The sequence below is a fragment of the Diadema antillarum genome, unplaced genomic scaffold (assembly GCF_040938485.1).
Source record: "Diadema antillarum isolate AM-2024a unplaced genomic scaffold, OU_Dant_1.0 scf00000180, whole genome shotgun sequence".
Taxonomy (NCBI): domain Eukaryota; kingdom Metazoa; phylum Echinodermata; class Echinoidea; order Diadematoida; family Diadematidae; genus Diadema; species Diadema antillarum.
Genome location: NW_027271069.1, coordinates 625,001 through 652,338, shown reverse-complemented (window position 1 = coordinate 652,338; position 27,338 = coordinate 625,001). Strand labels below are relative to the sequence as shown.

The 27,338-nt window shown below is 36.7% G+C and overlaps 1 protein-coding gene across 1 annotated transcript in view; it reads left to right on the top strand.

Moving 5' to 3' along the window:
- The first annotated feature begins 245 nt into the window (after positions 1–245).
- Positions 246–27,338, top strand: part of LOC139723063 (leukocyte surface antigen CD53-like) — a 32,875-nt gene continuing 5,782 nt past the window's right edge. The window contains exons 1-7 of the mRNA XM_071634336.1: positions 246–444; positions 13,419–13,654; positions 14,870–14,959; positions 18,658–18,706; positions 21,726–21,778; positions 22,131–22,211; positions 23,211–23,267. Coding sequence (XP_071490437.1) covers positions 13,598–13,654; positions 14,870–14,959; positions 18,658–18,706; positions 21,726–21,778; positions 22,131–22,211; positions 23,211–23,267 — 387 coding nt within the window. The 5' untranslated portion in view covers positions 246–444; positions 13,419–13,597. The remainder of the gene's footprint in view (positions 445–13,418; positions 13,655–14,869; positions 14,960–18,657; positions 18,707–21,725; positions 21,779–22,130; positions 22,212–23,210; positions 23,268–27,338) is intronic.

Below are 27,338 nucleotides of genomic sequence, written 5' to 3'. Positions count from 1 at the left end.
AGATTCAGTTAGTATACACTGCAAGCGGGCTGGGCTAAAACTTCCCTAACCCCTATCCACCACTTCCCTCTTTGCTCTGATTCGACAATACTCAAGACCACACTGCGTGACGAGGTGTCGGTTTTCCAGGTGGGGATCCTTTCCAGGTACATGTATACCCTTACAAAATAAAGCACATGATTGAGTGAATGAAGTGGGTTGGTATCGCACCACTCTACCGTACTGACAGCAGCAGTATCCGCGAAGCCTCTCCGTGGCGACCTGAGTTGGGGCCGACGGGGGTGGGACGCACTGGTGCGTGCGTGATGTCAGCGACTGCACACCACTCGTCCTCCATTCCACGTTAAACTTGGTCACGAACATCCCCTTCAGTGGTAACTATCGACGGACCGGCGACCACTGGCTCGAGGTCGGGAGTCTGGATATCTCATGGTCTACGCATAGGTAAGACAAGTCTTTATGTATATGTACCTTCGTCCAAACTTTTGAAACGATCTGTGGACATACTTATGAGCGTTATTTCGCCCAGGACAAAGATTTTGGAGTGATTGTACGGCAGAGAATGTAGGCTGTATCACGATGAAAATAGATCAGTAGCAACACGCGAAGTTCACGGAGATACAGTTTGTAGCTCCGTGGTACAAGTCCATGGCATGCCAGTCGATATGTGATCATTTATTTACTGCCGGTGTTAATACCCTGTGATCAGTTAAAATAAAACGACTCAAAACGAAACAAAACGAAACAAAACTAATCAACAAACAACATACGAGTGGAAACTATTTGAGAGCTTTGGGATAGGAAGTGTTAACTCAGGTCATATTTCGTAAAGTTGATGAGACTAAAATGACTTTGGGATGAAGAAACATTTCGTTATCTTATAGCGCGTATGGTAATCGTCCATGTCGCACGCAATGGTAACCAATACTTGGGATATTTTGTAATGTCTCGCTTTTTTACATGCTTTGATTTTGAACAACACAAACTACTCGTTCATCATTTTGTTGAATACCGTTGAATACTGTTACTGATTTTATTGTATAATACATTGGGAAGGATGTGAGAGGGGGAGTCCCCCTCCATCCCACCGCGTAAAGAGCTTAATCACCTTTAAGCTACAAATCGTACTAAATGTAATATTTTGGCCTATTCTGACAAAAAAATATATTGTCCCAAAATGTGATTCTTTTGGTTGTTGGAAATCATGTTTCGTTATGTGTGTACTTGTGTGTGACGACAATCTAGCCTAAAGTTAGAAGTGTGTGTGTGTGTGTGTGTTTTAAGTTCTATCTCTTATTTGCTAGAATGTACCATCACCTCTTTCAAAATTTGGTGATCCTTGATGAATTAGTTAAGACATACTTTCTTTTCCACAAATCCCTTTCAAATGCCATATCTGTGCTCAGATCTAGGAGGAACATAATATATATATATATATATATATATATATATATATATATGTATATATATATGTATATTATATATATATATATATATATATATATATATATATATATACAAATACTGTCTTCTACGAAGTCGAGTTTTATGTTCATATATTCACGTGTTCATGTATTCATATCGGTCAGGACTCGATGCACTATCCGCTTCCAAGTTCAAGTTGTTCAAGTTGTGGAGTGATTGTAGTACATAACTTCCAGTACATAACTCTAGAGCAAAAATAGTTGCTAACCTTGTAGTCCTAACCCTTTAACATCAACACTGCCCCACCCCACAATACCTACCCTGAAGAGATTGAAAAGGGTATTTAGAGGGAGAAAAACGAGTAAATCGGAAAGTTGGCGCCACCGGGGACTTAATTATTGACAGTTCTGTGCATCCGTGAAACCCAACATGTGCTTGGTATTATCACAGACCTACTGTGTTGTAACTCCATGGTATTATCGCCTAGTACCTCCCAGTATTATGGGGGTGAAGTTATACCCGTTCAAGGGATTAAAGATCCAACTGCCAAATTGGGTCGGAGATTGAGAAGGAGAGAGAGAGTGATAGAGAGATATATGCAATGAATGTCCAATCCAAAGTTTAGATTGTTACTACATGTTTAGGGCAAACAAACGGAACAATGATCTCAATAAAATTGAGCAAGAGATTAAACTGTACTGAAGTTTGTATGTTTTCACGAGATAGTGGTATCGGTCACAGTAAACTTGGTAACATGATATACAAATAATATGAAGTGATGATGATGTCACGGCATGTCCTTGCAGGTCTCCAAAATGGTGGTACACTTAATTTTCACTCACTTTCCTTTGATATGAATTCATAAAGAAAAACAAATATACGAATTAAGCAAAACCATCAAACCAAATTGTTATAAAGAGTTGAAATGCTTAAACAAAGACTTCTTGCAGTAAGAAAGGGCAGCAGGGCTTATTTCATTTTATTTCATTTCATTTTCTGTATCCAATTGCTACAAAATTGTTGCAAGACAACATTGACGATTTGTACAAGAAGGTGAAATGACATGAAGCAAATACAAATCACAAACAATAGTATAACAATAGTAAAAATAAACACCTGCATGTACATGCACTTTTAGATACACATTAAATATACAATAATTACGATCTTTATAAAATTAATAGGAGCTAAAGTAGCTCTAGGTAGTAAGGAATATGAAGGGAACTTGAAACAAAAACTTGAACAATTTGCAAATTCCCTGAGGAAAGAGGAAAGGCTGATTTTGTAATATTCCCAAGCACAAACCACCGGACGAGAAGAAGTACTGCCACGACAAAATCACTTTGTTTGATATCAATATTAGTGGGATTTTGTGATCGATAGCACTGTTTTTTGCGTAAACGTGGTAGATTAATGAATGTCATAACTTTTTTGTTGTTGTTCCTTGTGGATTTTAATGACACTTGCACCGCTCCGTTTGATTGACTTTTCCTTGTATCACTCTAAAATGAAACGAGAAGAGGAGTATTCCTTTAAAATGAAATTGAAGTTAAAGGCATAATTTACCACTTAAAGATGAAACAAAACCCAGTATTAGTCATTTTTGATAATTCTCAAATATTAGTTCGGGATAGAAACAACCACTGTAAAAATTTGAATCCGTTTGATCGATGTTAAGTATTGTTAAATACACAAATTGTGAACATATAGTTATAATAAAAATGCTTCCGGACTAAACCGTCTACAGTTATGGTTTATTGAGAAAAATACTGATATCTCCTTATATTTCAGGCTTTATTACAACATTTTACATGGTGGGTGTTTTGTGATACAACTGGCCTCCACATATGCATCAAATGTGAAATCTCGAACACTTCTTAAATCACTGCTCACAAAGGTAAACTGTACCTTTAATGCAATTAGTTTAGACGCAGTAAATAAAGGCATCAGATTATTATTGGCAGGGTAGAAGGCATCAAATGGCTATTGTCAGAGTAAAAAAAAAAGGAAGCAAGAGTTTCATCTTTGAGTGAGAGCTTGATATGAATGAAAGAGAAAGATTGATATTGTCCGAGTAAAACAACAACTTGACTTATACCACAGACTTCGCTCACCAATACGTTTTCGCGTCCAACGGCCCCTATCATGCCTCTTCATAATGGGTGTCACGAATTGGTAAATTAACATGATCATGTCTCTTTGTACAAGGAAATGATACATATGTTTTCTGCGGTCCGAAAGTAAATTGATATCGCAGATCGTCATGGAACATCGCCAAAGACACTAATCATATCTTATTTCAGCCTCATTTGATGTAAACAACATGACGAATTCATGTAGATTTTTGAACCGCATGTGGTTTTGTTTATGGACTGATTTTCGTGTTGTAGGGCATTACCTTAAAGAGTGAAATTGGTTTCAAGTTAACATAGCTGTCAAGCTGTCTTTACCAATTTCTGTGTATGTTTGGAACTAATAGATAAATTATTGCAAAACCAGCTGCATTTCTCTGAATCATTCCAGGGCTATATCAGTGATAAACAGGGAACATGGTTGAACGTGATGTCACCATAGGAAATAGACAAGCAACATGAACAGGATGAAGAGACACTATTAAACGTTCATATTGAGCGTTAGATTATGCATGCAGTTTTGCAAACGTGGCTAATTAGAACTCAGAGCGCTGATTCTTTTTATTCCAAGAGTGAAGTGCATTTGATTGAAAACGCGTATTATGACGGAACATGCAATGACATGTATTGAACAGATGATATATTAACTATCTCCCTCACTCACCAATATACTCCGCTAGTTTTGAAGGAAACCGAGAACAGCCTTCTTTCGAAAATAGTCATATTTTCTTAAGTCTATCTACTTTCATTCATCTATATGTTGATGTGTTCATTCATTCATCAATCTCTGCAGTTATTCTTCCTTTTTAGTTTTTTTTTTCATTTCCCTTTGATCTGTTAGACAGAAAGTAGAAATATTTGTGCAGGACATATAGATTATAAGCAAATCTGAAAACATTAAAAAAGTGTAAGTTGAGATACTGATGAATACAGTCTATATCTGCTGAATCGTGAACGGTTACAAACATACATGAGAAAAATTGCTATTCATCCGCTGCATCGTAATATTCTACAACAAAATAACAAGAAAATCGTGAGAACAACCTATCACAGGACGTGTTTGCAAAGGAAGCATCGTGATATCAAAAATGTTTGTTTGAGCGTGAAAGAGAGATACGTCAGAATGTGACGTGTTCGATAAAAATGTAAGAAGTATTGAAATACTCTGTAGGATGTACATCACAATATGAAAACAATTATAATGATTTGAGTAATAATTTGAAAAGATGATTCCATATTGTAAGATGGCACGGGATGGGGGCATCAACAGAAGTTTTCTAACAGGCATGTGAACCGTGTTTCTAGATCCGTTTTGGCCTCAGCATGTAGTAGGTAGGGATGTAGACTTGTACTTGATCCTCTCTTCCCACCTCCCTGATTTCCCCAAAAATCTTTCATCTGGTAACACGACACAGAGCGATCATGACCTGACCTTGTCGCCAAGACAACGATCTACGTAAACACGACAATGCTTAGCCCCGCTGCAGGAGACGAGAATCAGTTCTACTTGCCATGCTTGCGTGTGGTGACGTTGTCACACAAAATATATTTTTTGGGGGATTTTCACTTATATTACTCAATGGATTTAATATGCGCTTTTCTTCAAAGCGACTTGACACTTCCTTCTTACGGGGAAGGGTGCTGTATTGCCCGCTGGGTTTGTCGTTTTGGTGGTCTGTCCGATCGACGTCGCGAGATGATACCGCACTAATTCATCGATACGAATATAATTATCTCATTATCTCTTTTGCCGCTACGACTTAATTCATTAGTTCCACGTTGAGCACTTCCCAATCAACTCCGTTATTTCCTTTATGAAACTGGTGTGTTGACAATGCCGATGGGATTTGTTGCCAATGCTGGGTAAATCGGCGTCGATCGCATATGATTTGCAATGGCGAGACTACCAAAACATTTACAACTACGTGCATTTAAGCACGGTGAGAAAAGCACCTGTTGCAGGGGTATTATTGCAGTTGCCATGGGAACGTCTATTCAACGAAGGCAGCAGTGAGCGGCCATTATGAACGGCTTGGTAGACTTTGAAGTGACATACTGCTTTTCACAACGGCAAAGCACAGATATTTGAATATGGCTCGCATTACTAATTCATGTTAATGGTAGTATGATATAGCACGAGGCTTCCTGTCACTTTCGAAAATGATGTACTTTACATTATTAAAAAAGATCTAGAAATATGGGAGTAATTTATTCGGGCTTTGGAAGGCTCTAAGAGGGGGCGAAACTCTCAGTCACATGCATACGACTGTGGGAACCTATACCCGACTATATCATTTCTAAAAACTGGGTGGCCCGACATCTATTTTTGGTAGCCCCGGGCCACCGCTTGTGTCGAGCATCGGGAATACGAAAGAAGTATTTCTCCTTGGTCGCATAACATACGGAGTTTCTTCTCATTCGAGCATGCAAACCCTTACCAATTTCTTATCGTATCACATGCTTGCGATATATTTCCCATAGCATTTCCAATGATGGATTTTTCCCCTGTGAGTATGAATATGTTTTAGCGGCATATTATAGCGTGCTAATATCCGTAAATTTTCCTTTCTCTCATTTTCTTTTTCTGCCCTTGACAGTTTGACTACTGGAATTTGAATTATGCGATTATGAAGCTAATTTAAGCATTGCAGTTTCAATAGATAACAGATTGTAAAAGCATGCAGTAAGTATACTCTTTAACATCACGATAAGGTTGAATTAATTGTAATCACATCACACTGTTCGGTAGCCCGTACCTCCTGCCGACTTTCCTTATATTAAGTCTAAAAAAAACAGTATCTCACTATATTGTGGACTTTGAAATGTCTTACATCACTAAAAATGTCAAAATGTAAGATCACAGGAAGGTTTTCGTCACTAGCTCTGCTTGCGAGCGATTATGTTTGGTGTTCTTCTTCCCACATTATATCGCATTTTCACATCGTGTTTTGGAGAAGCGCGCTCAATATCAAATTAACAGAACATTAAAGCTACCATATAATCGTGCTGTTTTGTTATTGTTGAACAGAGCTTGGTCGTTTCTATGGATCCCATGAGATATGCAGTCCTTTTTGCTTTCATCGTGTCTGTTTATTTCTTGTTTTTCGGCAACACTGATTTGCTACCAGGCGCACCGGAAGCAGTTTTGGATTGGGGGGGGGGGGGCAAACATTGGAGGGGGCTAAAGATTAGACCATGCATATGTTACACAATACACACACACACACACACAGACACACACACGCACACACATCTATTATATATATATATATATATATATATATATATATATATATATATATGTAAAGTGGCGTATACGGTGGGTCGAAACATGGGGGGAACCATAAAGTAATTTTGACGGTCTGTATGCTTGTGCGTGTGTGCGTGAGCAATAATGGGACTACAATATACATTACGGAATGTGATACATTGAACAACGCAGTCATTGAGGAACATTGTAAGTTTTCCTTACATGGATTATGGAATGACGGTGTGAAACGATCGACAAATTATATACTATGCAGCAACATAAGGTGAATGGCATAACAATAAAATGCGAGCGAGCGAAGCGAGCGAGCTTGAAAATTTAGATATTCTACAGTTCCAAAACTGGAGTTTTAATTGTAGCTATATGTATTGCTACATAGGTTGTCCCAGAGATTTGGCATTCGAGGAAAGGCACTCACATGGTTTAAGTCTTACCTGTCTGGACGTACTCAAAAAGTTGTGATAGGAGAAAATGAGTCTACTGACCATGTAGTTACGAACGGTGTTCCCCAAGGATCTGTACTAGGTCCAGTTTTGTTTTCATTGTACACATCTCCTTTGGAAACCTTAATCAATTCATTCGGTGTTCAAAAGATGTTTTACGCCGATGATACCGAGCTGTATTTAGCTTTTAACAAATCTGATGTTGAGAATGTAATCCCACAAATTGAATCCTGTATCAGAGCGATAAAGGAATGGTCGGTACTCAATGGGCTGAAGTTGAACAGCGCCAAAACAGAATTTCTCCATATCTCTTCGCGTTTTCGAGCAGTAGAATCTATACAGTCTCTTGATTTTGACGGTACTACAATCCATGCAGCACACACTTGCAGAAATTTGGGTGTGATATTGGATGATAAATTACTCATGGAAAATTTTGTGTCGCAAAAATGTCGCTCTGCTTCATTCGCACTTTATAAAATTGGGAAAATTCGCGAGTTCATTGACAAACACACCGCAGAACAACTAGTTCATGCTTTTGTCATGTGCCACCTTGACTTTTGTAATGGTTTACTTTATGGATTACCGGTCAAACATATACGCAGATTACAATCAATACAAAACTCTGCTGCACGAGTGGTATCCAAAATCAAGAAACATGAACAAATCTCACCAGTTTTAAGAAGCTTACACTGGCTTCCAGTGAAAAATCGGTTTCAATTTAAGATACTGTTATTAGCATTTAAATGTTTCTATATATTTGCTCCACATTATCTAAGGGAGCTATTTCAAATCTACACACCAGAAAGAAACCTACGATCAAAAAGTAAAGATTTGTTTGTCATTCCAAACAGAAGAACCAAATTTTACGGAGAACGAACATTTGCATTTAATGCCCCTGTTTTATGGAATAATTTACCTCAGAAATTGAGACAAATCACTGACATAAATAGATTCAAGTCTGCCTTGAAAACGCATTTGTTTACAGTGTAAGCAAAATGAAGCTCGGTACCATCACTGTAATTGGAATTATATGTTCTTGTTACAATCTTTTCATTTTTTGAGTGCATAGGGACATTATCACTATGTGTTATGCGCTATATAAGCACTGTCAATTATTATTATTATTATTATTATTATTATTATATATTTCGCTTTGGAAATAAATGGGGGCGCATCGGGTGCAACTGCTGGCAATTATTGGCAGCAACATTAGGAGAATGGCATAACGATTCAATACGAGTGAGCGAAGCGAGCAAGCTTGAAAATGTTGACATTCTACAGTCCCAAAACTGGGGTTTGTAACTATATCTTTCACTTTGGAAATTAATGGGGCGGCGCATCGGGCGCAACTGCTGGCAATTACTGGCAGCAACATTAGGAGAATGGCATAACGATTCAATGCGAGCGAGCTTGAGAATTTTGACATTTTACAGTCCAAAAACTCCCGTTTGTAGCTATATCTTTCACTTTGGAAATTAAGGGGTGGGGGCATCGGGTGCAACTACTGGCAATTACTGTCAGCAACATTAGGAGAATGGCATAACGATTCAATGCGAGCGAGCTTGAAAATTTTGAAATTCTAGAGTCCAACAACTGCCGTCGTAGCTATGTTTTTCGCTTTAGAAATTAAGGGGGAGGCGCACCGCGCTCAACTGCTGGATGCGAGCGAGCGAAGCGAGCGAGCATGAAAATTTTGACATTTTCCAGTCCAAAAGCTGCCGTTTGTAGCCATATTTTTTCCCTTTTATTTATATATTTTTATATGCATATTTATTTTATTTTCTTTGTTTACTCATTTATTTTTGTTATTATTATTTCATTTTTTTATTATTATTGTTTATTTATTTATTTATTTATTTATTTTATTTTTTTTGTAGGGGGGGGGGGGGGCAAAAATGCGTTTTGCCCCACCCCCCCCCCCCCACTTCCGGGGCCTATGTTTGCTACCACCTTTGCAAGTCGAGTGTGGCTTCTCAACCATTAGTAGTGCTAATGATAATCAGGGCAGAACCCCATATTGGTATATCAAATCAATCTAAAACTGTGCGGAGGCTCATATTGAATAAATGATTGAACATCGATAATACTTTATTATCGAAAGCAAAAACAGACAGTTTCTACCAACGTGTAATATAATTTGAAAAGCAGACAAGAGAATATCGGGATTTTTCCAACCAAAGTGCAATGTTCGATACCGTAATCTGACACAAACCGCTCGTGATGGATTAGCCGAGATAATCCCTCCGCGTGATGGTTTAGGTAATATGGATCAAGCGATAATCGCTATTCCTGACCAGTCTCTAAGCACCACAAATATCTGCTTCTCATGTTACCATAATATGCAAAATATTTTCCGGGTTTCGAGAAAGTCTTAACACACATTGTTTCATAGACAACGATATTAAGGGAATTGATAATTCACTTTTCTAGCACACCGAAAGAATGCTTGGCTTACCTATGACAGAACGCAGGGAAAATGACATTGCCATTGAAATCAATATATCAGTAACAGGTCGAGGGAATATGCATACTTTTTATTCAATAATGATATTTGTGAAAGTTCTTTATATATATATATATATATATATATATATACTTTATTTGACAAAATATAAAACATTATACAAATTATAGGCCATTACAAAGAAACAAATATATGCCAGGATTCCTAAGAAGCAATTGTGTGCTTGTGGCTGGAGCCCTCAAACCAAAAAAAGATAAAATACAATGTACATACAATCAACCAACACTTGTTGTGACATGGACCAATACATACAGAAAATTAGTCCAAATTGATATAACACATATGTGTACTTAAATCATCTGTTATCAAACACAAAAACATATTAGCTTAATTTGTTGGCAGGCACACACACACACACACACACACACTCACACACATCCATCCTAAGTGTACGGAGAAAAAGAGAAAAAGAAAGGTATGGAGGAAGAAAGGAAGTCTAGTCAGTCATTGATACCATCTCTAAATACACTCTGTTTATATAGTACTTTAAATCTGGAAAATGTAGTGCTGGATTTAAGGTCACCATCAATAGAATTCCATTCCTTGACACCTGTATAACATGGATTGCAATCTCAGAGTTGAATAAGTAAAAGGTTTACGAAAATTGTAGCGGTCCCGTATGTGGGATATGAGGGGAATGAGGAATTCATCGGGAACATGTTGCTGAACACATCAGGCAACATACTGTATTTTGATGATATTTAAACATAAACAACAAAACATTCAGTTTGACCAGATCAAAAAATGGGAAGCATCCGAAATTGCACAAAGAGTGTTGAACTTGGACAAATAAAATAACTATTGCTTATTATACGTAAAGCTCGCTTTTGAAGCATTAATCTGTTAATGTGTACTCTGTATGTATTTCCCCATACTTCGTTGCAATAATTAAGATGAGGTAAAAATTATTGCATTGTAAATGTTTACAGAAATATTAGAAGGTTAATACACTTTTTAATTTGGATAAAACACCTACATTTCTTGAAAATTTAGAACAAAATCCAATGTTTGCAACATGATATACTTCCAGTCAAGGGATTCATGAATGAGTACTCCTAGAAAAGATATCGACTCGGTTCTCTCAATTGAAATATTATCAATCATAACATTTTGGGCGGATAACAAGAATTTTTTACCTCTTGGATGAAATATAATATATTTTGTTTTTTACTAAAATTTAAAAACAGTTTATTATTCCTATACCATTCAATTAATATTTCAATTTCATTATTAATTGTGGAAATTAATGACGATATATCTTTGTGAGAGAAAAGCACAACAGTGTCATCGACAAATAATGAGAATTTCAAAATCTTTGAAGAATTCACAATATCATTCACATATAGCAAGAATAATAAAAGGTCCTAGAACTGAGTCTTGTGGTACACCAATGTTCACACTGAGGCATTCATGTTCAACACCATCGACCACCACATACTGCTTCCGGTTGTGTAAGTAACTTTAAAACCATTGTAATGCCACTCCTCTTCAACCATATAAATTTAAGTTTTGTTTTATTATTATTATTATTATCATTATTATTATTATATATATATATATATATATATATATATATATATATACATTATTGTCCTGCAGTGACGTCACGAAATGTAGTAGTCATCTCTTCTATCGAAGTCGACATTGAAACTGTTAAAAGTCATAACTTTTTAACGGGTTGTGCGTTTTCTTCAAACTTCGCCGATGCGTCATAACTTATATTGCTGCACGAATTCACTCAATCTACATGCATATGTGAGTTTTATTCTCGTGTAAACCTCCTTGATATATAAACACGTTCATAAAAACATGTACACGTACATTCACAAACACACGCACGAACATGCACACACACACACACACGCAGACAAACTAGCAATAGGTACTTGTGGGATTACCCCATTGTTTTCTCACATTGACAAATACTTCTTCAATGTCATTTTTACCCCCAATGATAAGGCGAAACATAAAATGGAACCCCCACATTGTACCTCTTGCTCGTCCAACCTATACCGGCACATAGGAAGAAAAAGAGACTACCGTCGCGATCTTAGCAAACATTCACTGGCACGTTTTCCAAGTGTATTTGTAGACTATAAACCTCAAATAATCGCCGCATGACATTTTTGCTAATTGAAGCCGATGGCCTTTTTCACGGCACGAAATTTTCGCGATATTCCCATGGCATTCAGTGCCAGTGTACATAAAAACTTTCGCATGCATTTCGCATGCGAAATTCGCGAAAATTTCATGCAAGCAAAAAATTGTGGTTTAACAGTACAGTACCAGTCGACCCATTGACAAGTCGTGACGAAAACTGAAACAAAATCAAACATGTCAGACGGACTGTCTATTTCCGGTTCCCGTATTTAAAGGACACGGTATCCCGTATAGGACTATCGCTTCTTAAAGGAGACCTCCAGATGATTGTTAGACTTTTGCATTTGAGCATCTATATCGATTATACTGGGTACGAAAAGTCGGAATTTATAGTGATTGGGATGACGAATAAGAATGTTTTCAAAATTCATAACAAATCACAATGAACAAGGATTATGACATGGCAACTTCCAATAAGAATGCATGACTGAGTGCTTTAGGAAGCAGAAAAAAGGAGAAAGCATGCATAAACTCGACACATATGAAGTTGTTAGGCAAGTGGTAGTAGAATAACATTGGTACATAATACTTAAATACGTGAGCCTCCTACGTCATCATCCTTATTCAGTGTATCATGCTTTTTTTAAAAGAATATTGGTCTATCTGCTCAAGAACAACAATAAATTCCACAAATCCACACGTGTCACTATCGACTATACGCGACAACGCAGAGATAATAAAAGAAACAGGGACAGATTGAGCGAAAGCAGGGGAGACGTTTCCCTCCACCCCACCCCCAAAGAAAAAAAGATAAGAACTAAACTAAAGAAAGAGGAGCTCACTCGATTTTGAAACTCGTTTTGTTAAAGTGAATGAAACCACTATCTAGCAACCATCTTTATCGGCAAGATCTTTTCCTTAATTCGGGAGAGGGAGAGAGAGAGAGAGAGAGAGAAAAAAAAAGGGGGGGGGGGGGTCGTGACCTCTGTGTTAAGCTCATTCAGCTTACACAGTCAGACATCTATTATCTTGTCATGATACCGCCCTTTAAAACTTGCTGTCACATTAAGAAAAATAGGTTCAACTTTTCAACTTTAAAGGTGCAGACCAATGTCGTACTGGGTGCACTTGTACGGCTGAAATTTGTTTCATTGATCAGAAAGGTGCAAAGATACCCCTTTAAAGATGTTCCCATTGTGACAGTGGTCTGAAAGGTGCAAAGTTGCACATGTAAAGGTGCTCCCAGTGCATGCGACGTTGGTAAAGGTGCAAAAGTTGAACCTGTCATTGTTAGAGCGTATAATCAAAACTTGCATGGGCAAACAATCATACCATTGAAAATGTCTTGCCACGGAGCTGCAACAATGTGTAGTATAGCTCCACCGTTTGGTCAAAGCGTGTGTGTTTAAACATTATCATGTGTAATTCTCTCAGCTATTTTTGATGACACTGTCCTTGTGCAACTGAATGTGCATTGATAAACTGCCATGACTGTTTTCTTTCTTCCCGTTCTCAACACTCTGCAGGAAATCATAACTCCAATTCGAGGTTGGACATTAAACCAGCTGCATGGCTTAGATTTCCCACTCACGGACGATCAACTTGACAATTGGGACACCACTTCAACCTTTCACTTTTCCTTGGGAGCTTTTTTTTTCTTTGTTTGTTTACATCTCACTACACTAATCGCGTGAAGAACGAAACCATGTGTTCAACGAAAGGAATACAAGTCTTACTCTTCATACAGAACTTTATATTCTGGGTAAGTTTGCCATAAAAAGTATTTTGTACTACTCTCTTCATTTGTATAAGCTCAAAGGGCAATGCTTCAGACGTGAGGGTAGTACTTCCAGATTTCTTTCCAGATTATTAAGGGCGGAAAGTGTTAACGTAAACGTAAATGAAATATAACTTTCGCATATCATGATCAGAATCAAATGGTGTCGGCCGATTTCACCTTCACACGTACTGATATTACCACAAAGTGTCAAATACATTTCATCAAACCATAACTTGTTGCACACGTAGCGCACAATCGAAACCATGCCCTATAGAATATCCCGTGATTGACAGTGTGGGAGCTGATGGGACATGATATCGGTTTATTATGATTGAGGCATTGTCCCATTCTACTGGCTTCGATAAGATAAGAGTCATAATCGTTTGTGTTTTTTATGTCGCTTTTGTAGGGAGCAGTCCAATTAAACGGGTTTGGAGATATTGGAAAGAGATTGCAGGGGTCCAGCAAAAAACGTTTTCTGTGTCTTTTTGTTGTCTTTTTAAGAGTAGAAATTCACGGTTTTATGTTCTTTTTGCTGGACACTCTGATATAGTGTTTCTGACAGATGAAACACATGTGTTGTCTCATACGCAGCAATTTAATTCCTAATATCAAAGTTAGACAGATTATAAGTATGAATAGACGAAACTGTTGTCCAAGGTTACATTTAAAACCCGTTCAGGACGAGTCCCGAGTATACTCGGGCAAGTGTCTATGGGAAATGCGTGTTGTACCAAAATCAGCCCGTCCTCAACGGGTTTGGTATAAAATTTGATCACATTCAAATGGATTTATTATTTGTGACGCCTAGTATGATAGTGAATTCTAGTCAGAGACAGCCTCTGATGCATTAGCCTTTTACCCTGAGAAATGTTAGTCGTTATTGCAACTTCCCATTTATTCGCGCAGAGTAATATTGTATTCTCTGGCATCTAGAATGCCCTCTATACTATCATGACTATAACAAGCAGATATTTATCTTTCAAACATATATTTGAATGAAAAATTGACGCAGCCAAATGCCGTCTTTCACTGAATTTTGGGGGACGTGTGGATATTGTAATCTCTTCTGACACTGTATTGTTGTTGTTTTTAAATTTGCGACTGCATTTTCCTCGCACGGTTTCCCACCAAAACGTCGCCGACCTCCTCACCGCTTGTCGCCATGGTTGCGCTGACGCTCTGCGGGCTGTGAAGCTGGTGGGCACGGGTCTCCTTGGTTTGGGCGCCTACCTACTCATTGGGAACAAACAGCCCGGTATTCTCCTGGTGCTGAGTGAGGCAAAGGTACGATTACTGTCCTTTTAACCTCTGCAGTGTATATTTCTCTTCTCTCTCCCTCCCTCCCTCAACCTGTCTATCTATCTATCTATCTATCTGCCTGTCTGTCTATCTTTCTATCTATCTGTCTGTCTGTCTATCTATCTATCTATCTTTCTATCTATCTGTATGTATGTATATTCATTTATCTATCTGTGCATACATACATGCGTACATAATTATAGTCGATTATAATTATATTCAAACATGCAACTGTGGAGTTGTACGATTCATAAGAACGTAGCAGAGGATAATCACATGGAAAGCGAGAGGGAAGAAAAAAGTATTCAACATTTATGAGAGAAATTGAGAAAGAGAGAGAGAGAGATAGATAGATAGATAGATAGCAAACTTAAAGGGAAGGATTAGGCAGATGTCGCAAACAGGCAAGTTTGGTATCGAAACTGCCCTCAGACGCCGTGAAATGACTCATGCGTCCGGTCAACATTGTACTTTCTTCCTCGTTAACATTGATAGAGTTTTCTTTTTTTTTCAGTGCTCCGTGAAGTCCTTTCTTATACTGCCCTACTTTGGCAAAAGGAAGCAAGTGACAAAAGTGACATTTCTCGTAAAAGAGCAAAATGTGTCTGTCATTTACATCGACTTCAATGGACTATCATGATGTCTTATCTAACATATCTCTTAGTAGGATGAGTGTTTCTGCATGAAATTTGGCCTGGAAGAAGAGCTCATTACGTGAATTATGAAAACATCAATAACTCAAATTCGGATGGTATGTCACTTGCTTCCTTTTGCCAAAGTAGGGCAGTATAGTCTGATGTGGTTTGTTGATCCGTTCATTTCATGCCCTGTCATGGACTAGTCTTGAACTACATAAGCTTCTTTCTCTCTCTTGATTTTCTAATGGTTTGATCTGATTTATTCACAAAATGCGAATACACATTATCCACAAACATATACTAGTTTGTACATGCAATATGTCATGAACATTTTTGTGTGGATCGTTTGTCATAAGCTTTTCAAAGCTTGAAGAAGACGTCCAGTAGTTATAACTTTACTATTCATTATGTACGGAAATATACAATGTGTTGTGCACGTTCAGTAAGTTTCAGAGTTAAGGATGTACACATATTGTATGATAGAAGGAGAGAAAAAGGAAGAGAAATGGAGAAGAAAATTAGGGGAGGGGTGCTCTGTATCATGATTCTAAAGGTATACAAATTTAATGATTCTGGTAACACGGAAAGACTCGTTACTATGTCGACGTGATGTACGCATATAGTAACATAATAAGCGTGTGAACCTGGACAGTGCAGGCAAAAGCCATGCAATATGCAGTATTGATTAACATATTTACTAAGAAGGACAGTTTGTACTTGTCTCCTATAGTAATCTGTTTTATTTGGCACATATTCGTCGGTCTATCATCGTGTCTGTAACATGTCAACATGATACAGACTATCATCAACGATAAAAATACCTACTTGCATGTACGCATGGCTTTCTCTCTCTCTCTCTCTCTCTCTCTCTTGTTTCCTACATGAGCTGTGTTTAGTGATGTGCGTTGATACCAGGATGGAAACGGTTCAGTCTCGCCATCAACTTTGCTATCATAAAAAGTTAATCGAACTTTATTGTGCTAGAGCTCGAATTTCCCATGCTTTCATATCGTTTTCAAACGAAGACTCCTATTGTCCTGCCCCAGAGTAACAGTTAGGTTGAAATAAATTGATTTTGGTGTTTACATGTATATGGCCTATATACCTGTTCGCTTTGGGTATTGTGTTGTTGTTGTTGTTAATATAGGAAGGCCTATAACAGCTATGACGGGGGGGGGGGGGGGCTTCAGTATGCCTAACAACAAGTGATTTAGGCCTATGCACTGAAATAGCAATGCACCTGACTCATAACATAACTCAGTGAATCATCTTTTCTTTTTATTTTGGAAGCACCTCAGTTATGGCCGACATATAAGTTACAGTGTTTAAAAACCAAGTAGGTCTATACGCGCTTGTGTTTGTGTGTGTGTGTGTGTGTGTGTGTGTGTGTGCGTAATCATAACAGTGCAACGGCAGCAAACTATATACCCAACGATTTACAGTCACAATTTGATTCATGTTCATTTTGTTGTTTCCTTGCGGATGTGTCATAAGTTCACATCAGTTGTGATGATCTATTCATTGATAATGATTGCGATGTAGTGATGTAAGTACATCTATCCATGTCTGTCTGTCTCTCTATCTTTATATGTATATATATATATATATATATATATATATATACACTGGTAATATCGTATGATATTCCATTGTATCGAGCCATTTATGTAGACAATAGTATATCATATAATAATATAATATGATAATTGTGATATATGTGTATGCATATATTTTGTATACGTGAAATGTCTGGGATTCCTTTATTGAAAATATGTTACAATATAAACATTTATGTGTATTTACACGTGTTATTTCAGATGATTACTGTATACAATGTGTCTTGATATATTATTTTATATATAATCTTAACGATTTTTACTTACAACATTTGGATATTTTTTTTTACTTACAGCATTGGATATTTTGAATATTTTTTACTTACTTTTTTTAATTTACTTTTTACTTACTTTTTTGGATATTTTTTCTTTCAACATTGGGATATTTATGTGCCAGTTAACTAAAGACTACCGTATGCTTTCACTCCCATGTTTGTAAAAAATAAAGTTATACATTCCTACCCTACAAGACAGGAAAATTCATTTCACTTTTCTCCCGTAAGAACTGCATTTGCTCTTAAAACAATAGTACATACAGGTCCGACATTCTGGAATAGCCTTGACTCTAACATCACTGAATCGTTGTCACTGAATTGTTTTAAACGTAAACTAAAAAAAAATTCCTTGTGCAGGCTTATGTCTAATCAACAACATGCAATTTTATTCGAACTCCCTCTTCTTTATCAGATTCGTCGTTTATTAGGTTTCCAGGTTTGCTTTTCGTTCTTTGTACTGAGTCCTTTATGTCAAGGCTATTCCTGAATTAATGAATCATTATGTGTCATGTGCATTTTGACGCATTTTTACAGTCATGACAGTTACATAACTATGTTGCTCGGGTAACAAGGAATCTTGTAAGCGCAATTAAAGATATACAGGTGGCTATACTTAGTATTTCGCTATGCTCTCGTATATTTTATTTCTTTCTCTTTCTCTTTTTGCTCTCTTTTCTTTTATACGTCCCGTTCCTTCCTTTCATAGTTTTCGTTACTAGGTAGTTTAAGAAGACCAACATTTTATCTATAAAGGGACCTATACATTACAAGCTTTGCTTTTTAGTAGGTCCCCACATTTCATGTTTGTCAAATTGTCTTCTCTTGTATTCTTTGTAATTACGACGCTATGTTCAGTCTTATGTCAAATCGATTGTGTCATGTTATTTGTGTTTTGAGATGTGGAACAATAAATTAAAATCAAATCAAATTTGATTGTCTATTCTAGCCTATGTCATTGATAACATCATGACGTAAATACCAAGTATTAATTTGTCAATTTGAGCTTTGATACGTCACACATTTCTGTGTTCAAAGTTCTTGATGGCTCAAAAAGCTAGTCGGCGTTGTTTTTCAATGTTCCACGTTTCAATTATTTCAGTTATTCTGAAGCACACGAACATTCGTGTTCTTATTTTGTTCCATTTGTGTTTCAGACCTTGTGCTTCATAGCAATTGGTGTCGGAGCGTTCCTGTTTCTGCTTGGTGAGTTCAGTTCCGTTGTGCTCTTTGCATAAAAAAAAAACAAACAAATACGATATTACACAGCTACATGCGACACAATAGCGTTGATGCAACTTTGTTTGTTGTTGCGCATTCAGGTACTGATACAGCGTAATATGCAAGTTCGAACTGCACATTTTTTCCACACTGTGGTTTACGGTATGTATGTCCGTATACACAGTACTATTAAGTTTTGTTCGTGGATTCACGGGTGTATAGAAACTAGATTTTGAGGCAAGTCCACGTTTTCCTTTTCTCGAAAGCAAAATGCCTGTGAATCAATATGAGAAAACATTCGGCGGCCCCTGATTTTGCATTTTACTGGTGTACCGTAAGTAATCTGCGTTACACAACTGCCATTCTAATCGAATAGTTTTAATAAACTGGTCGCGCATGGTAGGCTACTAGAAGGCAGCTTCAATTTTTAGGGGACAACAAATGTAAATCATTATCCACTGCACGAAATTGCAACATGCATAAAAAACAAGGTTTTACTCTATTCAAATGGGGCCTTACATAGTCGTTCTATAGAACTGCATAGAAAATTCTTGATTTGTCAAAACGAACCTATCTTTTTTATTATTTTAAATAGTTTACTCCCCCTAGCTACGCCTTCATGAAGATAGGCTGATTACACGTGTATATTAGGAACAGCCTTGGAATCTATAAATCTTTAGATCTTAACTCTCTCGCTTGCTAGCCCAAGGTCACCAAAGTAGAAAGGAACGCTATACTCTGTATGACCAGTAGATGGCGACATACACACAGTTTCGCCTTGAGCTCATTGCTTCATGTCCATCACGTAATGGCTCGGTCACAAATACTGCTACGAACGCCGTACGAACGATTTTTAGACAATTTCGTAAGATCTTCTTAAGAAGGCCGTACGAAACCAGCGTTCGTAGACCGTTTGTAGACCGTCCGTAAGTTCGTAGCCTGGTCGATGGTCTTGTCCAAGATTTTCTTTTTTTTTTTTTACTTCGTACGAAACCCTCTCTTCGTCAGGCGGCCGTACGAACGTCGTACGAACATCATAAAAACTACGCAAGACTTTGTAGGGTCGAGAGACAATTCTAGAAGCCTTCAATTCTTACGATGATTTTAAGAACGCCCTATAAGTCGTTCATAGGGGGCTCTTGGGGGGCTCTTACGTCTTTTGTACGAATGCCCTACGAGCGGAGATTCGTACGGCGTTCTTACGAACAACTCTTCGAATTTGTAAGACGTTCGTAACGGACTCGTAAGGCGTAGGTACACAATTTGTGCAACTGCTACGCTTTATAGGGGGTTTAGAACCAAACGCGTGAAGTTCAAATCCTCACTCTGTTATAGGTGTTCGATCAGAAAGCATCTGTCTCCTCTGAACTAAAGCAACAACTACAACCACTCGATCTTCTTCTTCCTTCTCCTCCTCTACTTGCACTGATGCAGCTGCAGTTGTAGTCTCCTTGGCACTCTACTGCCATCTTGAAGTATAAAGCTTTCAACTGTTACAGAATTTTCGACAGGACACGACAGTGTCTTTTTAACGACCCGACAAAATATACAATAAAAAAAATCGTAAAATCTTCTTACGAATAACTTGAGAGTGCCGTGAGTTGCACGTACGGCCATCTTACGACAAAAGGAAATCGTAAGATGGCCGTAAGTCTGATGAAAGAATAACTCAAGGCATTCTTACGAAAGAGGTACGAATTCTAGGGCCATTGCATTTCGTTTCTCGAGAAGGTCTTAAGTCGTTCTTGCGAATCGAAAACAGCGTTCGTACGAAATTTGTAAGAAGGCCGTAAGAATCTGTACCCCATCCACGAATCTCTACGAACTCCAGAATTCGTACGAACAGTGACATTCGTACGAACGCATCGTTCATACGAACCTTTGTGACCGTAGCTTATGGTATGAAATACATTCTCCTTAGAGGTGAGACCTGTGTTAAACCGTGGTGAACATTTGTAAAACACGCTGAATATTGATAGCGTTTGATGTTTGAAATGTCAAGCTTCATCACATACATCAGCGCTTTGTTTGCTCCTTTTCTCTTGCTCAAACCCAAAAAGATATTTTACTGTGGTATAGACTCAAATGGAAAGTCAAACGCTTTCGACGTCTGTAGTACAAAGGGTTATTATAGTCATCTATATTACCATACTCTAGGACAAAGGTTACTTCTACAACTTGACAGCTTGCATGAGGCTTATCCGACATAGTTATTTAAAGGGATGATATCGTTCTGGTTGAGATGGGGATTCGGGTTTCAATTTTTGTAAGATAATTCGAAACTTTTTATATAAAATATCAAAAAGCAATTCTAAGAGGAATTCAAAGTTTATTGGATGGAAATCGGCTTTGAAATGGCAGAGATATCCAGAAACAAAAAGATCCTAATAAAAGGTGGGCCCCACCTTTTATAAGGACCGCTCTGTTTTACTTTTTTTATATCTCAGCCATTTTAAACGGATTTTCATCAAATAAACTTTAATTTTCTGTTGGAATTGTTTGCTCTTTGATAGATCACAAATGGTTCCTAATCAACTCGCAAAAGGTAAAACCGTAATTCCCCATTGCAACCAAAACTATACTATCCCTTTAAAGTTCTTATTTAGATTTTGTGATTTTGGGAGTTTGCGGTTAACTGACATCACACATGCAAATCAGATTACTTTGACTATAATTATACATTATCTAACCAAAGTATATGTAGTAAATTTGGTGAGGGGAACTACCTAAGTAAGCTCATAAATTTTCCCCAAATTATGATAAAAGGTGTTTTTTTGCCATTATTAGAGCAAACGTGACAGCTTTCGATGCGCGCGAGGGGTTTGTAATCCGTCAGCATGGTACTCATGTAGTTTAAGTGTTAAAAATAAGAGAAAAGATTAAATTTGATATCCATCGTTGATCACTCGTATAGCGTCGAACAAACAGAGGTTTTACTATTATTTAAGAAAGAAACTTTATTCCATAATATCGTAAGTGAACTGCTGTTTTGTGTTCTACGCAGGTTTCATTGGCTGCTGTGGCGCTGCAAACCACAACGGATGTCTTCTCAAAACTGTAAGTAGTCTAAATTTGCATGCTTCTGAAGGTTGAGACATCAATTACTCTGTTTTGCTTGTTCAATATGCGACTATGAGGGAAGAAGAATGAATATAAAGGGGAAGGGGCATCTTTAGTCAATTTTTTTTTTTGTGGGGGGGGGGGGGAGGGGTTAAGACAGTTAGGTTTTGGACAGGACATCACGTAACTAATTATCCATGAAACACAAAAAAGTCACTTTCACCAAAATTTGAGATTCAAGATCTTCACACCAGGGACCATATGTAAAATATACATTAAATGCACTATATGAATACCTTATGATTAGATATTTCTGTTCTTTTTCTCTTTTTCTCCCCTGATCACACAGTATGTGTTCATCTTGATTGTTTTCGTGCTCGCTGAGATCGGCATTGGAGTATACATCGGCCTTGGGTTCGGCGTGTCGCAGGTAACAAGAGAAGCCGTTACTTCTTTAGTTAACTACCTCATTAAGTAGATCTATACTGTATTGTCTCACTCGGGCTGAAATGGAAAATGTAGAGGTGGCATTAATTATTTGCGCTAATCATTAGTCTTAAATACTTCAGTTTTTAACTACTTGTTTACGGTTTGTTGTTGTTGTTTTTGTTTGTGTGTTCACTTTTTTTAAATCAGCCATTAACCAGCGGTTCAAGTAACTATTTTGTGCTTCCAGGTTTTCGTAGGCTTTTCGTTTGCCTCAAATGGAACATGGAGATGGTAGTTTGAGTCGTTCATACTGGCTGTTGGTCTCAGCTTGTGAACGCTTTTGTTTTTGTTTTCTTTATTAAAGTCAGCCACAAGCCAGTGGTTCAAGTTGCTACTTTGTGTTTCCAGATTTTCGTTAGCTTAACAAATATATACCTGGCAATCTGATTATTTGTTTATGAATTTATAAATCTGTTCAGTGATGATTTTAGTGTTACAATTTAGTCTTCACAATAAGATTTACATAATAAAAGAAAGATATTATTAACGTAGAGGCATGAATATGACTTTTTTCATCAATAACTGTCACCCTGTATAAAATTGTATTTGCAAGATCGCAGCTGCTCACCTACATTTTTAAGAAACATGTCGGAAAAGGAGCCAATAGGATTCAATCTTGCAAATGCATTTTTAGAGAGAGTGACAATTGTAGAAAAAAAAATCTGTCATAGCAGAAGATTTAGATATTTTAACGTCACATTCAGTGACCTGATGTAACCCTATATTCGGCAGTGTGCAGACTTTTCGTTAAGCCATGTGAATTGCTTCATTAATTGTTTCTACTTTGTTAAATTTCGATATGCCATGTAATGCTCGAAGTTTGAAACATAAGTTTAAACATCTATTTTCATGAAACATACTTCTATTACAGCCATTATATGTCTTAAGTGTATTTTTGTTTGCAAAGCCATCAAGCATTATCATTCCATTTGTTTTACAGTTGGAGGCAATCTGGAAAAATTTGGATGATTCAAGCCAAGGCGTCATCCAAGACGCGGTAATTATGACATCATATTACTAGGTGTTACAAAAAAATCCCACTTTATATCCTTAATACGGTGTAGTTCAAAAGCTATACATCAGATAACACCGACTTTCATATGAGTAATAACTGAATAGTGTACAATGTCGTTGAAGGTAATTTAAAGATGAAAGCATAATCTAATTTCACTTAATTCAAGCTTCATATTTAACCCTAACTAGGCCGGGGCCTCCGAGGCCACCCCCCCCCCCCGTCGACGTTTCGCGCGATGTATCGCTATCGCGAAAAGCTATCGCCGCGACGTTTCATGACTTTTTTTCTTCCGAGTCTCCCGCATCTTTTGACATCAAATTTGCGGTGCCCGGGCGCGCGGTTCCGAAGTTGCGCATAAATATGTACGTGCATGTCCGACCCAAAATTGCTCAAAAACGTGAATTCGTGTACAATTTCAATGCAAACTGTGTTTACAGGCAAATTTCATAAAAGCATGATTATTTTGGGCTTTTTAAAATTAAAATCAATTAATAACAAATTTTCTTGCTCGGAACAATGTCGCAGAAAAATTTCATCGAAAAACAATGAAAAACATAAAGTTGAAAAAACAGAAATATATAAGAAATTCAGAAAACAATAAAATACTTCAGAAATTTTTTCTGATTACACAATTTTTTCTCTTACATTTGCTTAGGACACTAAAAAGAATATTTACACATAAATGTGCCTGTTTTGAGCTTTATTTAATTAATTATTACAAATTGTCTAATTTCATGCATCATTATGCATAGATTAGCATAATTTAGCATAATTTAGCATAAATGGTTATTTTTAAAAGAATTAACTTCATGGTACTTTAGATTACGTCATCGGCAATGTGTGTGCCCATTTTCGTCGCGATCGCGCTGTCGACGGCCGAGATCTGGAGGGGGGGGGGGGGGGGGGGGGGGGGCTGGGACCCCCCGGCTCTATCATCTACCTAAATAGCCCGGCCTAGTTAGGGTTAAGTTAGGGTTCAGATTTTACTCTATTTTCAACCCTCTGTACAAAACTTTTAACCTTTAACTGACAGGGGTCAAGTACATTGTATTGGTGTGTATGGGAGTGTGTGGTTAACGCAGACAATGGTCCTGAACAATGGCCAGGGTTTGAATGATCTATTACATATCCGTGAGAAACTCCAATATCACAGCTAGTCTCAATTCATCTAATCATCTATTCATGAAATGTAGTGTATGCAAGAACATGAAAACATTTGCTTACTTTTTTCATGTGCATGCATTTTGCCCCTGATCATGAATTCAGAATAGCAGTGCCCGGGGCAGACCATCATGAATTATGAACAAAGCATTCATGTGCCTTGGAGCAAGAGACCAGAAGCCTAGTCAGTACAGAGCTCTGAAAAAGGTGGTTTTCATGATATTCATGTCTATTGTTCAGAGTCATTGTAAGCACACACTCATACACACATCATTGGTTATTAAGGATCAAAAGTGAGAAATGTTTTTGTAACATCTAGTATTTCTCAGTGACGCGAACAAACTGAACGTTATCATGACAAGTTATTGTAAGCACACGGCTAAGGAGCCTATGTGTTCTGCCGAATTGAATTAAATTATTGTCTTATAAATAAAGCGAATGAAATTACAACTCGCCGGAACTAGCCTTTCCACGAGAGATAATTTTATCTTTACGGTGATTCAAGTGTATGAAAGGTGGCGCCTGTAATAATTACTTGGTCCATGTGAAGAAGGCCCGTTTATTTGGACACTTTCATTGACAGATCTCAGCCATTCAGTGAGGCGTTTATTGTTCCTTCATGTGACACTCAAACTTGAAAAAAGTGCAATTTGTCATTGGTGGTTTTAAAGTTCATGTGTTCAACCATGCGTGACATTTGTCAACATAATTCATTCATTCATTCATTCATTCATTCATTCATTTATTTCCATATCAAAACATAACATTTACAAATATCAAAACACAATTGCCTTGGTAAATTTATACATTTTGAATGGAGGGATCATAGAAAGCACACACGAGGCTTATTGGAAATGTTCCCCTACAAACAATTATAAATACATTTCAACTAAACAATCATCATACAAATTCAATTGATAAAACAAAGGTCAAAGATACAATGAAAAGAGAAGAAAAGAGGCAGAGGTGGAAACAATGCATACTTATACTTACAGTTTCAGATACATTTCATCAAAAATATATTTTTTTATAAAGCCTTTTAAATTGACGTAAGGTCTTACTACTCTTGACTGTTGGAGGAAGAGTATTCCAAAGAATGGGGCCATGGTAAAAAATGGAGGATTGAGATTTTGAAATCCGGTTTAATGGTGTGTGAATGTTTTGGGCATTCCTTGTATTATAATTGTGTATAGAACAATTCAAAGTGAAATGGTTGTGAATGATTGTGAAATACTTCAGAAAGAATATTGTTGAAAACTTTAAACATAAAAATCATACTTTCCAAAGAAATAAATTCTTGAACAGGTGGAATTTTCATCTTAAGAAATAATAGCTTACTAGGAGCTGAATATGAAGAGTTGGTTATCAAACGAATACTGCGTTTCTGTAATTTATGAATACGATCAGTATTTTTCTTTGTAGTAAAACCCCAAACAATACTACAATATTTTATGTGAACTGAAACAGACGAATAATACAGCATCTTTAAAATATTCTGTGGAAGAAATTGCAATTTGTACAGAACACCAATACTTTTCGATATTGTTGAACATATATGATTCACATGAGAATTCCAGGACAATTTATCATCAATAAAAACACCCCAAAATTTCATATCATATACTCGTTTAATTTCCTCATCTCTATTCATCAATTTCAAATTACCGTCAATTTTAGTTCTTGTTCCAAATGATAATAATTGGTTTTATCAACATTCAAAATCAATTTGTTTACCGACAACCAATTTCTTATACAATCAAGTTGAACATTCATATTATAAAATGTCTTTGGGTCTGTGCCTTTACAAAATACACTTGTGTCATCTGCAAATAATATATAATCTACATCATATGTTGAATGCGGCAAATCATTCATATACAATAAAAAAAGAAGAGGCCCAAGAATAGACCCTTGCGGTACTCCACATTTTATTTCTCTAAGTTTAGATGGGACACCATTAATATTTGTTTAATTGTTTGCGATTTAAGAAATAACTTGTAAAAAATTTTAATGGAGTGCCCCTCACACCATAATAACATAATTTTTGTAACAAAATGAAATGGTCTATAACATCAAATGCTTTGGTTAAATCAATAAATGCAGTTAACGCATATTCTTTATCATCTATAGCCTGATTTATCTTATTAATCAGTTGTAATATTGCCGTTTCTGTTGAATATCTCTGCCTAAAACCATATTGATTACTTATAAGTATATTATGTTTATTAAAAAATCTTTTAACCTATTATAAATACATTTTTCTAATATTTTCGAAAATGTAGGCAATACTGATATTGGACGATAATTATTCACATCAGTTAATTTTCCTTTTTTATGTTTTGGTGTGACTCGTGTAGTTTTTATTTTTTTTCAGGGAAAGTACCAGTAGGCAAACATTCATTAAAATAATACATAATGGAACACAAATCAATGAAATAACACATTTTACCACCTTGATATCAATATCATCAATACCAGAGCTGATGTTGTTCTTCATATTTTTAACTACAGTTATTATTTCATCATTTGTTATTGGCTTAAAAAAAGAGTATTACTATTTGGCGTTTTCAAATAATCTTGAAAGGGCTTATTCTCATTTACATCATTTTGAACCAAATATTAATAAAATATTCATTGAATGTGTTCACAATATCTTGACTGTTGGTAACTTTTTTATTACCGAAATGGAGAGACTCAATAACTGTATTTTTCTGACTTTTAGACAAAATGTTATTAATCAATTTCCAATTACTTTTCATATTACCTTTTACTTTATCAAATTTCCTATTAAAATAATCTCTTTTAGCTTGTTGTATCTTCATAGTTACATAATTACGACATTTTCTATACATTTCCTTTCGATACAAAGTGAGTTTCAAAATCAGTTCTTCC